General features: G+C 57.0%; 1 protein-coding gene across 1 annotated transcript; it reads right to left on the minus strand.

The window, feature by feature from the left end:
* Window positions 1-3,302: 3,302 nt before the first annotated feature.
* On the minus strand, window positions 3,303-12,048 carry SNCB (synuclein beta). The gene is made up of 6 exons (XM_028528412.2): window positions 11,734-12,048; window positions 10,995-11,124; window positions 8,541-8,582; window positions 8,201-8,319; window positions 4,263-4,352; window positions 3,303-3,917 (listed from the first exon to the last, which is right to left on the minus strand). Exons 2-6 carry the CDS (start codon window positions 11,113-11,115, stop codon window positions 3,885-3,887), a joined length of 405 nt encoding a protein of 134 aa, XP_028384213.1. The 5' UTR covers window positions 11,116-11,124; window positions 11,734-12,048; the 3' UTR covers window positions 3,303-3,884.
* Window positions 12,049-16,224: the final 4,176 nt, after the last annotated feature.

Here is a 16,224-nt window from a genome sequence, read left to right on the forward strand (position 1 = left end):
TCCTGAAGCCTCAGTTTTCTCGTCTGAAAAATGAGTCCAGGTCTCCTGCAGGGTAGAGCCATGAGTGAATTGCATGTATATTGCCCTTTGGAAGCCACGAAGGACTTCACAAATAAAAAAGGCTGCTGTTTTCCACATTTTATCTTTTACAAAACACCTGTGGGTGCTGGGCGGAGGGTGGGGTGGGCTTCTGGGAGCCTGGGAGCAGCGCCGAGAGGGGGGTGGGTGACAGCGCTTCCCTCCCTCTGCCTCGGCCGGCCTGGCCTTCCCCCACCCTCAGCCCAGAGCTGGTTTCTAGGCAACAGGAGGGATGCAGGGATGGTTCTGGAGGGGAGAGAGCTATAAATAGGGAAGGGAGAAAACAAAAATAAAGTTCCAGAGAAAGCTGTGGAGCCACATTACCAGGGGGTGGCGGGGTGGGGGGTAGTGGGGAACTGGGAGGGTGACAGGGAATGGTGCGGAGACAGGGATAGCCCCCAGCCCTTCATGGGGGAGAGGGCGGGTTTCGGGTTAGCTAGCTAGCCAGCCAGCCAGCCAAGGTCCGCAGACGGCGGACACGGGTGGGAGGGGTCTGTGTGTGCACAGCTGAGCCAGAGTGACGAGGAGAAATCACTGCTGGCTGGGGGACAAGGGAAAACTCAGAGGAGGGAAAGATTTTGGCAGGCTGAGTTGAGGGCAGTGGTGGAGGGAAGAGCGCAGGCAGACAAGGGGAGGTGTGGGCCAGGCGAGGCAGGGTTGGACCCACAGACCTCGGGAGGTCCAGCCGGGGTCAGCGGCCCTGGCCAGACCCCGCGTCCATGCGCACAGCGAAGTGGGAGCCTCCTCCACCGCCAGACTGCCCCTGCAGACCTTGTGGGCCACCTCCTCTTCACGTAGGTGTCAGTTGCAACCTCGGCTCCTCAGAGGCCTGGGCTGACTAGCCGCCACACACATCGCATCACATGTGTAAGTGCATACACACAGCTCAACCCCCCCACGCCAGGTATGCACACAATCTCACTGGCAGTCTGCATGAAATAGCAAAAGCATCTGTTATATCCACTGAGCTACCCTAGTTTTTCCTTTGTTGGTGGTTTTGTGTGTCTGTCTCCCCCAAGAGCAAGTCGCTTTTGGAAAACGGGACTTCAGGGTGGGGCTCCAGGCCTTTGTCATTTCCCAGCAACACCCCCCAGGGCAGGTGACTGCCGCTCTGGCTTCCATTCTCTCATCTGTAAATCGGGGCTAATAACAGGGAACCCTTGAGCACAGTTCCGATCGAAATTAGTGGAGACCAGTGTTGGGTGCCTGGGACATGCTGGGCACTTGGTAAACAGCTCGGTCCCTGTCACAAGGGAGGGCCGTGAGTGCCTGCTCTCACACAGGCACCCGCGGTCAGGTCTGCCATCTGACACAGGCCTGGCATCTTCTGCTGACGCTTCTGGCCCTGTGCCTAGAATACATTTAAAGTGACCCTGGCAGAAGAGAGCATTGGTCTCTGAGCAGAAACCAAGCTCAGAAAACCAGGTGTGTGGCTTGGCACCCGGAGAGAATACCCACCACCCCAAGCCAGATGGTGAACCTTGCTTTGCCATCTAAAATTGGGAATTGGGTGCTGGTAGCAGGAGAGGAGGAGGTGGAAGACTCAAATTCTTTAGTGGCCAGGCAGTTCATGAAAATAAGCTAATAGGGCCCTGGCTGGTGTGGCTCAGTAGACTGAGCACTGGCCTGTGAACCAAAAGGTCACCAGTTCAATTCCCAGTCAGGGCACATGCCTGGGTGCAGGCCAGGTCCCCAGTAAAGGGGGCATGCAAGAGGCAACCACACATTGATGTTTCCTTCCCTCTGCCTCCCACCCTTAGCTGCTTAAATAAATAAATAAATAAATAAATAAGGTGAATAGGGACAGAAAGGGACTCTTGCCAACTGGAATAAAGGGGAAAAAATTAAACCTTGTTAAACATCTCTACAGGTCCAATGGAATCTGAGGGCCAGGAATTTGCAATTCTCTGCATAGTGTCCTAATTCAGTCGAACGGAATCTGGAGATCCTGGCACCCTCGCTTGGGGTCAGAGACTCCAAGCCCACAGGTTTGCTCTCCCTACACACTCGTCTGCCAGCTGCCTCCGACTCCCGGAGGTAAGGGCTCAGGGTGCTGCAGGCCAGAGCGCTCCGAGTGGACTGGTCTTCAGCGCCTTCCAGCCCTGACCCCGACCCCTCAGGGGAAGAGGCAGCGCTAACACTTGGGGTTGACCGAGCAGTGCAATTTCCTTCTTGCCCTGGGGAGGCAGAGAAGAGGGTGCGGTCTTACGCTGGCGGGGTTGGGGGCGCCCAGCGACATAGCAAGGCGGGGGTTCCGCCAGGGCGGGCCGGCCTCTGTGCCGGGGAAGTTAGAGGGCCTCGGCAGCAAAGAGGGCGTGAGCGTCGCGTCGAAAGGCTGCGGGCGAGGCCAATGGGAGCAGCGCCTTCGCCTAGTCGGAGGTGGGCCTCTGAGCAGCACCGCGGCGTCTCCGAGCCTTCCTTCCCACACCTAGGCGGTGCTGGGGTCCCTCTACTGTCGATCCCGGTCCGCTATAGGCGCCTGGCCCGGGCATCCGGGTTTCTGCAGACCCTCGCCCCCCTCAGCCCAGGCTACGAACCTTTGGGCGCCTTTCCAGGAGGGGTAAAGCCCCGGTCGCCCGAGCTGTGTGTGGCTCCTTCTGAGGCAGCTGCCCATCTTCCCTCCCCTTGCATGGGCTTGTCTGTGTTGGGCAGGTGTGAGAAGTTGTGTATGCGTGTAAACGTTCTGGGGAGAAGAGAGGTCTGCGCGTAACTGTGCCTTACAGTGCCCGCGCTGCTGGTTTCCCAGCACTGTGAGTGTGCACGTGTCTGCACGAATCGGCCAGCGTGCGTGCACGCGTGTGAGCACGTAAGCGCCTGCCAGGGGGCGCACACTCCGACTGGTGCGCAGGGACCCCCATACGCGCGCGCCTGTCCGCGCGTGCATGGCCGTCCACGCGCCTGCGCTGCGTGCGCGGTGAAGGTGAGCCTGTCCACCCCCAGCGCCAAGCGGCGGCCCGCCTGGCTCCCCTTTTCCGAGAACCTGCTGCAGGGGCTTTACCGCCCAGCAGGGGGCTCCGGAGACCGCAGGCCCACCTCCCAACCAACTGCCTGTCCCAGCCTAGGGGAACCCCTGACCCCCAGGTCATCCCACCCAGAGGGTTGTCAGTTTCGTACCTGGGCCGAGTGTGCTGGGCCCCAAAGAGGGGAGGGGGGCAGTGTGGGACTCGGAACCCCGTTGTCGGCCACCCTCATCCGGCGTCCAGCCCTGCCCTAGCAGCGCCGGCTCCAGACAGATTGACTTTATTCACGGACACGCGGGGGCGGCTGTGCCGCCTGCCCGGAACACTCGCACACGGGGCTGGGGGACTCTCCATGCCACAGTCAGGACACACAACGCCCGCGCTTGGACCGGGCCGGCTGGGGGAGGGAGCACAGTCTGGCTCCTGGTTCTGGTTAAAAAAAGGTTCTTGGGGTCATTGTGGGAGCGGGGTGGGGGGCTCTGGGGTGGCCGGGGTTGCTGTCAGGGTGGGGTAGGGAGCCGTAGCTTTCAGTTCTTCGTTTAAAAACACATAGAACATGCTACATCTGCGCAGACACTGGACGGGAGGGGGCGGGGCGGGGGCAACACAACACAGGTGGAGCGAGGCTCCTAGTGGCCTCCTCCATGCCCCAGGGTTAGACGCCAGTGGGTAGAACAGATGGGTAGTCAGACACTAACACGGGCTCCGAGGGGGTGCCCCGGAGTGAAGGAAGATCTCGTGTTTGGGGGAAGGGTTAGAAGGACAGCCCTGGCTCTGGGGTTGGGGGGTTTGGGGGGTGGGGACCAGGAAGGGATTGTGCTGCTGGTGGAGGGCCCTCTTGGGCCCTTACGCCTCTGGCTCATACTCCTGATACTCCTCCTGCATTAGAGGGATTGGGGTGGAGTGGAGAAGAGCAAAAGAGCAAAAGAGGAAGGGGTTGGAAACCAAGTGGCCAGGCTCTGAGCCTGAGATCCCTCCCCCTGGGCAGGCAAGGAACCTGGAAATTGGGGACAGCCTGGCCAGTCCTCAGGAGTGCCTGGGGCCCAATGCTTTACCCCAACTGTCCTCCCTCCATGCTGACACCTTCTGGGGCCTGGGTTCTAGAAAATGGGGACCTGAAGCTCCCTGGCCCAACCCTACACTGCCAGGGACCCCCACCCCAGCTGGGGGTGGCAGCATTCCTCTGGGACGCCCGGAGCCCCGCCCAGCCCTGCCATCTCTCACCTGGGGCAGTTCCTCATAGCTCTCTCCTTCGGGCTCCATCAGGGGCTCAATCAGCGGCTCCTCAGCAGCTTCCTGGGCCACTTCCTCGGGCTGTGGACAGAGAGGGGCAGGGCCTGTGAAGGCAGCAGGGGACATCCCCCAGATTCCTACCCTGGGAAGCTCCTGGCTGATTAGGGGAAGGCTGGGCTTTGTTGGCAGTGCTGCCAGAATTTCTAATTAAAGTGTTGATGTGGAGTACTTTGGAAGTGGGATGAATGCATGAGGCATGAAATACCTCCAAATCCTGCTTGAAGCTGGGAGTGAGAAGCGGAGCAGGGCTCTCCATACCCAGCTTCCCAGCACCTGGCTGCCTCTTGTACTCCGGGTCACAGAGACTGGGATGGGGAGATAGACAGCATACTCAGTCACTGTTTATCCCCGTCCCCTTGCGTCAGGCTCTGTGTGTGGGGCCCTGGGACCCCAGAGATAACTCTGGAGGCTCCTCTGGGCTGGAGGGAGACAGAGGCTCAGAGCTGGGCTGGGCAGGGGCTCTGAGCCACTCGCCTGCTGCTTGCCACCCATCCCTCCCCCAGGGTCCTGTGTGGCCTGGTTTCTTCAGCTGTTGCTATTTTAAGATAAGCTGGAAGCAACAGCTCAGTGGTGTTGCTTGGATGTGTGAGCTAAGACTCTCCACCCGCCCCCCCCCCCCCGCCATCCCACAGCTGCTGCCCAGCAGCCTGGTGCTGACCAGCAGGCACACAAGTAGGGGGCTGCCAGACCTATGGCCAGCCAGCTGCAGGTGAGCACATGTATGTGTACAAACAGGGGATAGGGTGGCTGCACACACAGACATACACAAGAACCTGGCTCCAATGCACGGCGGTGCAAGGCCAGGTGGGCTGGCACGTGCCCCAACCCCTGGGGGAAACTGCAGGCAGGGGGGCATATCACTTCCCCCACTTCCACAAGTACAACGGTCCCTCCCTGCTGGGTGGGGATGAGACTCTTGGGACCCTGGAGGGCTGGCACTGGGACGGCCTGCCCAGACCACTGTGCGCTCTAGTTTCCCCAGCTCCATCCAATCAGCTTCAGCTCCTTTGAATTACCTGTCTAGGTGGGCCCCCTGGGCACAGGAATCTACAGCTCCTGACCTGGCCCAGTCTCCTCAGGGTCCAGATGGGCATACCAAGGCCCAGGAGGTGAGGAAGTGTTCGTTTGCTCAGAGTCACCCTGCCATGACCAGAGCCCGGGAAAGAAATGCAGTGTGAAAATCCCAGCCGGGGCACCTCATCGGGAGACCATGCAGAAGCCCAGGGAGAGCAGGAGGGCGTGTGCCCTGCGGTTTCTTCACTTGTGGGTGCTGCACTTTGGAGATCAGCAGTGCACATTAGGGCTTCCTGCTTAGTGGGAGAGGCCAGGTGCAGATGAGCACGCACTTTAGGATAACATTTATGTGATGTTAAAAAACACCCGATGAGCGTGCGGTGATGGAAGCTGGGAAGCAGTTATCCACGGAGGGGAGGCAGGGAGTGGTGGGGGGTAGGGCTGAGGCTGCAAGTGTGGCCAAGGCGCCCACTCTCGGGGCCATGTGAATGAGGCCCAGAATGCGTGTGCCCCTGAGTTCTGTGCCCCAGATACCTCCCTTGTCTCACCCTAGTCTTGGCTCTGGGTCTAAGGACGGGAAGCGGGTGGAAGGGGGAGCCTCTGACGGGCTGATGTTCCGTGTCTTGACCCGGGTGCCCCTGACAGGAGGATGTTTCCCAGCCTGGCCATTCTCTAGCTGTCTGGCATCAGGAAAGCAACTTTCCCGCTGATCTCAGCGGCCTTGGGAGGGAAATGAGAGGGCATCTCTGCTTCGTAGGAGCGAGGGAGGCTTCCTAATGACGTGTGTGAGCAGGCTGGGAGGGAGAGACACTCAGGAACATGAGAGCTGGGCTAGCACAGTTTCCCCAGGACAGGCGGCCCCAAGGGGCCGGGGTTTGGATTGTAAGCCTGTGGCCTTGTACTTCCTTGAGAAAGGAGGCTGGAGGTGTCAAGAAGTGCTGGTAGGAGGCAAGTGGCTGGGAAAAGGTGGATCTGTGCAAATGTCCCTCTCCAACAGCTCAGACCCACCTCTCTCTGCACCCCAGCCCCCCAGCCCCCCAGCCCCCAGCCTGGCTCCTTGTCGGCACTCGAATGCTATGGACCCGGGCTTATCTCCCCAGCCACCTTCTCAGGCAGGCAGGCAGGCAGGCAGGGATGGGATCTTGGGCAAGGCACTTCTCTCTGAGCCTCAGTTCCTGCATCTGTGACAGGGGCTAATTGTGGTGCCTTCGACATGGGGACATTGTGACAACTCAGTGAGTTACTCCAGGTCACATGTCTAGAGCCTGCCTACATAAGAGGTCAAAGAATGGGAGCAATCGCCAGAAACATCATGATGAGAACTGGGAAGTCACACAGCTGGTACAACACATAGGCAGGACTTGAACCAGAGCTTCTGAGCCAACCTCCAGACTTCTGAAGGGAAGGAACAGACTGTGCAAAGTGTCTGGAGCGGAGGGTGGGCCAGTGTCCCCTCCCGCAGCCTGATGGATGCACTCGTGTGGGATGCACACCGGTTCCCCAAACCAGCTGCGGAAGGAGGAGCACCCGCCAGCGCCGAGGCAGAGTCTGCACTTGTATGTGCGCAGACATGCAGCAGCGACAGGCGGATGGATGTCTGAGCGGACAGGCGGGCCCCCAGAGTGCACTGTCATGCTGGCACACCTGTGGTCACACCTGTGGTCACAAGCACAGACACAGGCCACTCACGTGGTCACGGGGCCACTGTCCCTTCCTGAGTACTCGCAGCATGCAAGCCTGGCTCTTTGTCATGGTTACTCTCCCGGCAGGGTCCCTGCACCTGCAGCTGCCCAGGTACTTGGGAGAAGTGGGGATTTTAGGCCCCTCCTCAGACCGACTGAATCCATAATTCCGGGGGTGTAGGGGCCAACCGTCAGCAGCACTTTACCTTGGCCTCCTGCTGGTTTTGATTTTAGGTTTTGAGAACCTCTGACCTGTATTACCTTCCATTTGCCTAAGAGCCCCATCATGTTCATCTTCCATCTTACAGGCCAAGACTCAGGCTCAGAGATGGGATGGGACTGGCCCAGGGCCACACAGGCTGGGAGTGGAGGAGCCGGGGTTCAGACCCGGCTCTGGGAGGTGTCCGAATTCACAGCTCTGGCTCTGCAGCCTGTCCTTGTGGGGTCATCTGTCTCAGTGCACACGGGGATAGCTGTCGCCTCCCCCGGGGGAGCAGGCCTGCCCAGACGGGTGGCACACAACCCACCCTGCCCCAGGGCCCACGTCTGCTTGCGCTTGTCTCAGGGCCTTTGCACGAGCTGCCCCTGCGGCCTGAAACACACTCCCCTACTTGGCTTGCCTAATCCCTTGGGTGTCAGCTCAGAAGTCACCCCCTCAGAAGAGCCTTCTCAGCTAAAGTGGCCCCCTCATCCTAGACTATCTACCCCATCACCCTGTTGTCTTTTTCTCACAGCACTTGGCCCTGCCTAAAATGACCTTGCTGATCGGCTGACTTTTCACCTTCTCTCACTGAAGTGTCAGCTCCCTGAATGCAGGTAACTACTCATTGCACTGACCCCCAGAGGAATTCCTCTCTAGTGTGAGTACTGGCTGAATGGAAAAGAACTGAATGAATAGGCAGACATGGCCAGAAGTGGGCCAGGTCACTCGTGCAAGCAGGATGCATGTACACAGCAGACTTGGGTCACGGTCACAGGCAGCAGCAGGTCTACACACACCGCCACACAGACTCCTGCTGAGCCAAGTCTACAGGGTCCTACGGAAGGGGAGGCGAGGTGGCTCGTGCCCCAGATCAGCTGGGGGAGCGGGGAGCCTGGCGGCAGGTTTGTGGGTGTGCCTGGCACGTGCATGCATCTGCATTCACGCCCATGTGTGGTGGGACGACCTCTCACCTTCAGGTCAGTGGGGAACTCTTCCCTCTTCACCAGGCCCGTGGCCGCTGCGATGTTCCCGGCCCCGGAGAACACGGCTCCTCCCAGGTGTGACGCCTGCTCCTTGGTTTTCTCAGCCACTGGAGCAGGGAGAGGGTCGGGGAAGGCGTCGGGAGCCAGGGTGAAGGAGGCATAGGTGCCCCCTCCCCTGCAGTGACCCAGGGCCTGCCTCTCCGGTGGAGCACCCCCTAAGCCTTGGGGGTCTTCCCCAAGTCTTCCACCACCTCACGCCCACCCTCCAGAACCAGCCAGGTCTCAGCCTGGGGGAGGGAAAGGGGCTGTGCCAGGGCTGGGCTGGTACCTGAGGCCACTCCTTGCACCACGCCCTCTCGGGTCTTGCTTCCTGTGGGGAGACGAGGAGCACATGTAAAGGTTCGGAGCAGAGGGACCACAGGTCTGGCAAGCACAGGGGTTATAAAATGCGCAAAGGGCCCCGGTGGGCAGCGGGCATCCTGGCTCCATCACTGCCTCCTCGGGCCTCAAAATCCCACAAGTGCCCCACCCACACTGAGCCTCCCACACTTACTTCCTCAGGACTCCCAGCTCGCCCGCTGCCTGTCCCTCACCACCCCATCTGCTGTGACGCCTGCACCGTGCAGGGCTGTCGCTGGAACACCCGCACTGCGCACCACCAGTTCACTTAGTTCTCTGCCCAGGTGGGAGCAGGCGGGGGTGGGGCTGGGGGGCAAACAGGCCATGTATTTGGAAAGGCGCCCCTGGTGCATGACTGCCCACATCCCGCCTGTGGCACCGCCATCTGACCACCAAGCCCTCGCTCCAGTTTCTTCTCCTAACGAGGGTGCCAAGTCCTCCTTCTGCCGGAGTGGAGAGTGTGTTAGGGGCCTGGAGGGCCTGTGGGGGGTGTGCAGAGGGCAGCCGATACCCACAGCGTTGGCTAAGCTGGCCCGGGACGGGATCGAATTGCTCACAGGACAGTGTGGGGCTGCTGGGAAAGACCAGGGGGCTGATCTGAGGGGAAAGGTGGGGAGCCCTCAGGGGAGAGGAGAATCTTCTTCCTGAGGATTTGGCAAGTCAGACAACAGCTGACAGACCCAGAAATGGGTGTGTGGGTGGGCGACCCTCCTGGGAGGAGGCGGAGGAGAGGCCTGGTGTGGGGAGACACGATTCTCACATCTGAGGCCAGTGAAACCCAGGGTTGGGGGACGTCTGTCCGTGCACCCATCCCTTCCTCCCACAAACGTTTGTGGGCACCCGCTCTGTGCCAGGCTCTAGGCCTATCACTCACTGTCGGATGCGGGTAAGAGAAGAGCAGATTCAGCACCTAGGGCCTTAAGCAGTGGGGAGGGGACCTCCAGCCTCTGGGGGTATTGATAGGGGCGGGGGCGTTGCCTGGGCTGTGGCAGATAGGGAACAGGTGAGTATGCAGAAAGGAGACTGGAGAGGGTACTCCGGGCACCCAGAGCCTCAGGCAGGGTGCAGAGGGGCACGCAGAGGGGCCTCCACAAAGCACAGTGAGTCTGGGAACACAGGTGGAGGCAGGACCACACCAGGCGACAGGGAGCTGAGGCTTAACAGGGTGGGAAATGGGGGCCATTGGGGCTCCTGGGCAGGAGGAGGAGGCAGAAGGGAGGCCAGAGTGGGGTCCAGCCTTCTCCCTGACTCTGTCACCTTTGCCCTAGCTCAAGCCACCCTTGTCTGGTGGCCACACTGCCTCCCAGGGGGCCTCCCTGAACTATGTTCTGTCCCGAGGTCTGAGGGACTTCTCCAGACCTTCCAATCTCTCCTGACAATTACACTAATGCTTTGCTCTGGCCTACCAGGGCCCATCGGAACCCGCTCTGCCCACTTATCCATCCTTTCTTTGCTCTTCAGCCTCCCCCACCCCTTCTGCCTCCTTATTCTCTGAGCTCAACGTGATGTCTCCCTCATCGACCACCCCACCAAAGTGGCCCCTGTCCCAGCTTCTGGATGTCAAACCCCACTATTGGAATGGTCTGTGTCACCACCCACTGTTACCTCCCCAGGAGCCATACAGTGTGTGACACATAGTAGGTGGTCAATAAATACTTTTCAAATGACCCCAAAGCCAAATGCAACCCTCCTTGGTCAGCATAGGGGACAATGGCAAAGACCACAGAACAGACTTCATAAAATGTCATCTCTGGTCCTGGCCTCTCTTTATGCAAATGACCCTGCATGTTCCCTCTCCTTCCTTCGTCCTGATGCCAGCTGGCAGCTGCAAGGAGGGGGACCCAGGGGGGGTGGCAGTGGTGGAACACAGGCACTGGGAGGCACTGGGAGACAGAGAGCCCCCCAAATGCAGGAGAGGACAGCCAGGGGAGGGGTGGGGCTTTGGACTCCGGAGGCTTGGCCTAAACTCCAGCTTCAGGTGCCTCAGCTGTGTGACCTTGAGCAAGACAGGCAAGCCTCTGCGATCGCCAGCCCTGGTCTGTGGAATGGGCAGGGAGTGCCGAGTGAGGTAATGGGTGTGATGGCATTTCACACAGCACTTGGCAGAGAGCAAGGGCTCAACACCGGTTAACTATTACTGCGGGGGACAAAAGGTAGGCTGCCCACTTTGATCGTTTCCTCAGTCCCTGGCCTTTCGGCTGATTACCACCCTCACCAGCCCTGCCTCCCATTGCCCCTCCCGTTGGCTGTGTCCCCAGTGACCCCTGCGCGTCCTCCCCACCTGCTGACTCACTCTCCTGCCCAGACCCCTGAGTACCCCGGCCCCACTCCCCAGCGGCTGACACCGGAACCCATCTGCCTGGAAGCCCCGCCCCTCGCCCACCGACGTAGAGGACGCCCTCCTTGGTCTTCTCCGCCGCCTCCGTGACCCCCTGCTTGGTTTTCTCCGCGGCGGCCACGACGCCCTCCTTGGCCATGGACAGGCCCTTCATGAACACGTCCATCCTGGCGGCCTAGGGAGGGCGAACACACGGGCACGGTGCGCTGGCCCTGCACCCTCACCCCAGTGCTTCCCGAGGGACGCGGCGTGGGGGCTCCCCTCCCTCCTGAGACCGTGGCGCCCTTCTGGCCCGGAACCCCCTCCCACCTTTCCTGGTCCCCAGGGGAGGCCACAGGGCCGCGGCGAGTCCCGGCGTCCTTGAAACCCGGGGACGCGGGAGGGGCCACCCCCGAGGGACCCCGCAACCTGCAGCCCCACGGAACCCGAGTGCTGGACTCAGCGCGAAGCCCCAGAGCCTAACTGTACACACACGGCAGTGCCACACGGCCATGCACACAAACATACTCCGTGGACTCGCTCACGTGCACACACAGGACACGCAGAGGTTCAAGTGCGCACTGACACTCCGACACACATGGGCACACGCGCGCGGACGCACATCCACACGGCTACCCAGGCAGCTGCGGACACAGAGAAGCAGACACACGTACCCCGGGGCGCACACTGACACGCATCCACCGGCGCCCCCTCTCAGTTCTCCAGCTCCTTCTCCATCTCACCCAGTCCCTTCTCCATCCCCAGTCCTTTCCGGGTCTCGGCTCCCGAAGCGCGGCCGCCTCACCTGGATGCAGGGCCCGAGCTGGGGACGGAGCGCCGGCTGCGGCGGGAAGACGCAGGAGCTCGGCTAGGCCGGGCTGGGGTGGGCTCCGGGCCGGTGGGGTGATCGGGTCGTGGTCAGGCGCTTAGGCCGGTCTGCAGCAGGCAGGGCGCGGACCCTGAGCCCGGCGCAGCAGTGCTCCGGCCTCAGGTGCGTCGCCTTCTACCCCTCGCGCCTTGAGCCCTGCTCCCTTGTGCGCTGGGGCTCCGGCTCCCGCTTCGGCGCTGCGGCAGCTCTGAGCTCAGCGCTGCCCCCGGCGGCCGCGCCGCCCCCTCGGCCTGACTGACAAGGAGGCGGGGAGGGTGACATCTCCGCAGAGCCTGCCAGCCTCCAGGGCCTGGGACACCCCGCTGGGGACACTGGGGTGTCAGACTCACGACCTGCCCCTAAGAGTACATATCGGGGGGTAGACAATGCAGTGAGCTAAGGGTAGGGAAGAAATGAACTCATTCGGAGTTCAGATATGTTGAAATCTGCGGGACCTTGGGCTACTCAGTTCTCCTTTCTGAATGTTTCCTCTTCTGTAAAATACAGATGGTTCGCCGAATGAACGTTTGTTGAGTGGACGGGTGCCAGGCGGAGACAATGGAAAGAGAAAAACAAGATTCCTGCTCTGGAGGAGCGTATAATGGTGTGTGTGTGTGTGTGTGTGTGTGTGTGCGCGCGCAGAGATGGGACACAAGATGGAACATTTAAACCAGACAAGTTATTTCAACTTGTGAGAAGTGTTATGAAGATGATGAAATGGGGATGTACCAGAGTGACAAGAGGAGGGGTGCTTGAGACAGAAAGGTCAGAGAAGGCACCAAGGTAAGATGGGTGAAGGCAGAATCTACAGAGAGGGAAGGGCAGGTGCAAAGGCCCTGAGGCAGGACGGTACTTCAGAGCAGATAAAGGGCTGTGCATCTGGAGACCCAGGAGGGAGGGAGGAGGAGGAGTTGGGCGAGACCAGCTTTTTGTATGGTCATGGTGGGGAGGTCAAGACAGTCATGAAATCCCAGGCACACATAGGCCCTGAGTACCCTGATGGAGTTATGCCCGAGAAGCTGGGGTCCCACAAGGGGTCTCTGACTGCTGACAGCAGTCAGTGACGGCTCTACAAAGGAGGGGACAACTCATCTGGGCCTCGTGGGGAAGGTAAGATTTCATCTGACAGACCAGGGAGGAAGAGAGTGTTAGTCTGTGGGTACAGCCTGGGCAGGGGCACTATGGCTGGAAACGCAGGGTGTGTGAGTCACAGGTGATAAGGGGAGCAGCCAGCAGCCAGAGTGTGCAGGGCCTGGGAAAAAATGTTCACAGGCTGCTGGTGGAGCTGCAAATTGGCACATGCTTTTTGGAAGGCAATTTGGCAATGTTTACCGAAGACAGAAATCCTGCTCCTTTCGAGCCAGCAGTTCCTGCTTCCAGCAACTTATCCCTCGGATCTCTGCTTGCACAAGTGCATGAAGACATCTGTGCAAGGGTGTTCACTGCAGCATGCTTTCTGGTAGCAAAATAACTGGAAAGAACCTAAACGTCCATCTGTAAAGGATCGGCTAATTAATTGTGGTACATCCACTTGGTGAAATGCTGTGATGCCAGAAAGGATTAGCCAGGCCTGCATGTACTGACATGGGCGCCAAGCTGGAAGGCATGGGACAAGGCAGTTTTGAGTCACAGAACATTGTACACGAGAGGTTGGCCCAGAAAGTATCCAGCCAAGCCCTATGAAAAATAGACACGTTTACTGAAGAGATACGAGGCACAAGAAACATTGTACATAGGACAGTGACACCTCAGTCCCCTTCAAAGTAGGAACCTTGGAACCTCACACAGTTCTCCCAGTCGCCATCAGCTGCCCCATTGTATTTTCCGGAATCTTCCCAACAATCTGAAATCTCTTCCTTTTCAAAGGTAATTTTACTTTTGGGAAAATCCAGAGGTCTCAGGGTGCCAAATCTGGGCTGTGGGGGAGCTGAGTCACCTGGGTGATTTGATGTTTTGCTAAAAAACTCTGCACGAGACGTGATGTGTGAGTGGGTACCTTGTGGTGTTGAAGCTGCCAATAACCAGTTGCCCAAAGCTACAGCCTTCTGAATATTCTGCAGAGGAATGTTCAAGCTTAGTGCAAAATCTGATGCAGATTCATTGCTTTACTCGCTCAGTCATTTTGAATGCCACAGCCACACAGTACACATGCTCATTCAACCGCATCTACTGCCTCCACTGCCTACTACAGTGAAGTCGTCATTGCTCACACATGTGCATTCCAGTCCAGTCCTTGGCTGCTAGGTTACACTGATGTCCTGTAAACGATTCTCATTATATTAACAATGGATGGACTTTTTCCAGACAGTGTGTATGTGTGTGTGTACAATACACATATACATACACACACACATATATACACATGTGTATATATACACATAAATATGTATATAGAAATCAGTATATACAGGCATGGGAAAAGTAGGTTTGCAGTTGTGAGTACATGAAGCACAGTTTATTCTTATTCTATTATTTGTTGATTACTGTATTTATTTGTATTACAACTGCAAACCTAGTTTTTCCCACCCCTGTATATACTGATCACATGCCTATTACATAGACACCTTACATGCAAATATACTCAGACTCACTTGTACCTGGATATGTAGAGAACACATCTGCAAGGACTTCCAATAAAACCATGGACAGCAGTTGCTCCTTCTCTCCCTGACTGAGAGGACTCAGAGAGAGAAGCTTTTATATTACATCATCTTTGATTATTTTACCCTGAGTCGTATTTTACTTGTACAATTTTGAAAGCTACCACAGGAAGAAGATGGCAGCATAGGTAGGTACACTCTGCCTCCTCACACAACCAAAAGAAGGACCACAACAAATTTAAAAACAAAAAATAACCAGACCTGGCAGGAAATCGAACTATTAACTCCCTGTCTGACAACCAAGGAGTTAAAGAAGAAACCTTCATCCAGACCGGTAGGAGGGGCAGAGACCAGCAATTGGGGTAGAGAAGACTCCTGGCAGCTGGAGAACTGGGGCGGGCAAGGCAGCTGGTGGACCAGGTGGCCCCGCATTTGTGTGCAGATAAACTGGGAGGAACAACTGGGGAGTGAGACAGACTGCACAAAGCAGGGTTCTAGTGCAGGGAAATAAAGCCTCAATGCCTCTGGCAGTAAAAATCTGTGGGGGTTGCAATGATGGGAGAAACTCCCAGCCTCGCAGGAGAGCTCATTGGAGAGACCCACAGGGTCCTAGAACATACACAAACCCACCCACTGAGAATCAGCACCAGAAGGGCCCAATTTGCTTGTGGGTAGGGGGGAAGTGACTGAAAGCCAGCGGAGAGCTGAGCAAGTGGCCTTGTTCCCTCTCGGACCCTCTCCCACATACAGTGCCACAATACAGCAAGGTGGGTTGCCCTGCCCTGGGGAACACCTAAGGCTCTGTCCCTTACTATGTAACAGGCACATGGAGACAAAAAAATTGGCTCAATAAAAGAACAGATCAAAACTCCAAAAATAGAAGTAAATGATGAAGAGATGCCCAATGTATCAGATGCAGAGTTCAAAACACTGGTAATCAGGATGCTCACAGAAATGGATGAGTATGGTCAAAAAATAAGAGGAAGAAGTAAAGGCTATGCAATGTGAAATGAAGGAAAATGTACAGGGAACCAACTGAGTCCTGGGAAAGAAACGGGGACTCAAATCAATGGTTTGAAGCAGAAGGAAGAAATAAACATTCAACCAGAACAGAATGACAAAACAAGAATTAAAAAAAAATGAGGAGAGGGTTAGGAACCTCCAGGACAACTTTAAATGTTCCAACTTATAGGCATCCAAATTATAGGGATGCCAGAAGGAGAAGAGGAAGAGTGAGAAACTGAAAACTTATTTGAAAACATAATGAAGGAGAACTTCCCCAATCTGGCAAAGGAAATAGTCTTCCAGGAAGTCTGGGAAGCTCAGAGAGTTCTAAAGAAGCTGGATCCAAGGAGGAACATACCAAGGCACATCATAATTACATTACCCAAGATTAAAGAGAAGGAAAGAATCTTAAAAGCAGCAAGAGAAAAGGAGACAGTTACCTACAGAGGAGTTCCCATAAGATTGTCAGCTGATTTCTCAAAAGAAATCTCATAGGCAAGAAGGGGCTGGAAGGAAGTATTCCAAGTCATGAAAGGCAAGAATCTACACCCGAGATTACTCTACCCAGCAAATCTTTCATTTAGAATGGGAGGGCAGATCAAGTGCATCCCAGATAAGGTCAAGTTACAGGAATTCATCATCACCAAGCCCTTATTATATGCAACGTTAAAGGGACTTATCTAAGCAAAAGAAGATGATCAAAAATATGGACATTAAAATGACAACAAACTCACAACTATCAACAACTGAACCTGAAAACAAAACAAAAATAAAACAAACTAAGCAAAGAACTAGAACAGGGACGGAATCACAAAAAGGAAGA

This window comes from Phyllostomus discolor, chromosome 13 (assembly GCF_004126475.2).
Source record: "Phyllostomus discolor isolate MPI-MPIP mPhyDis1 chromosome 13, mPhyDis1.pri.v3, whole genome shotgun sequence".
NCBI classification, from domain to species: Eukaryota; Metazoa; Chordata; class Mammalia; order Chiroptera; family Phyllostomidae; genus Phyllostomus; species Phyllostomus discolor.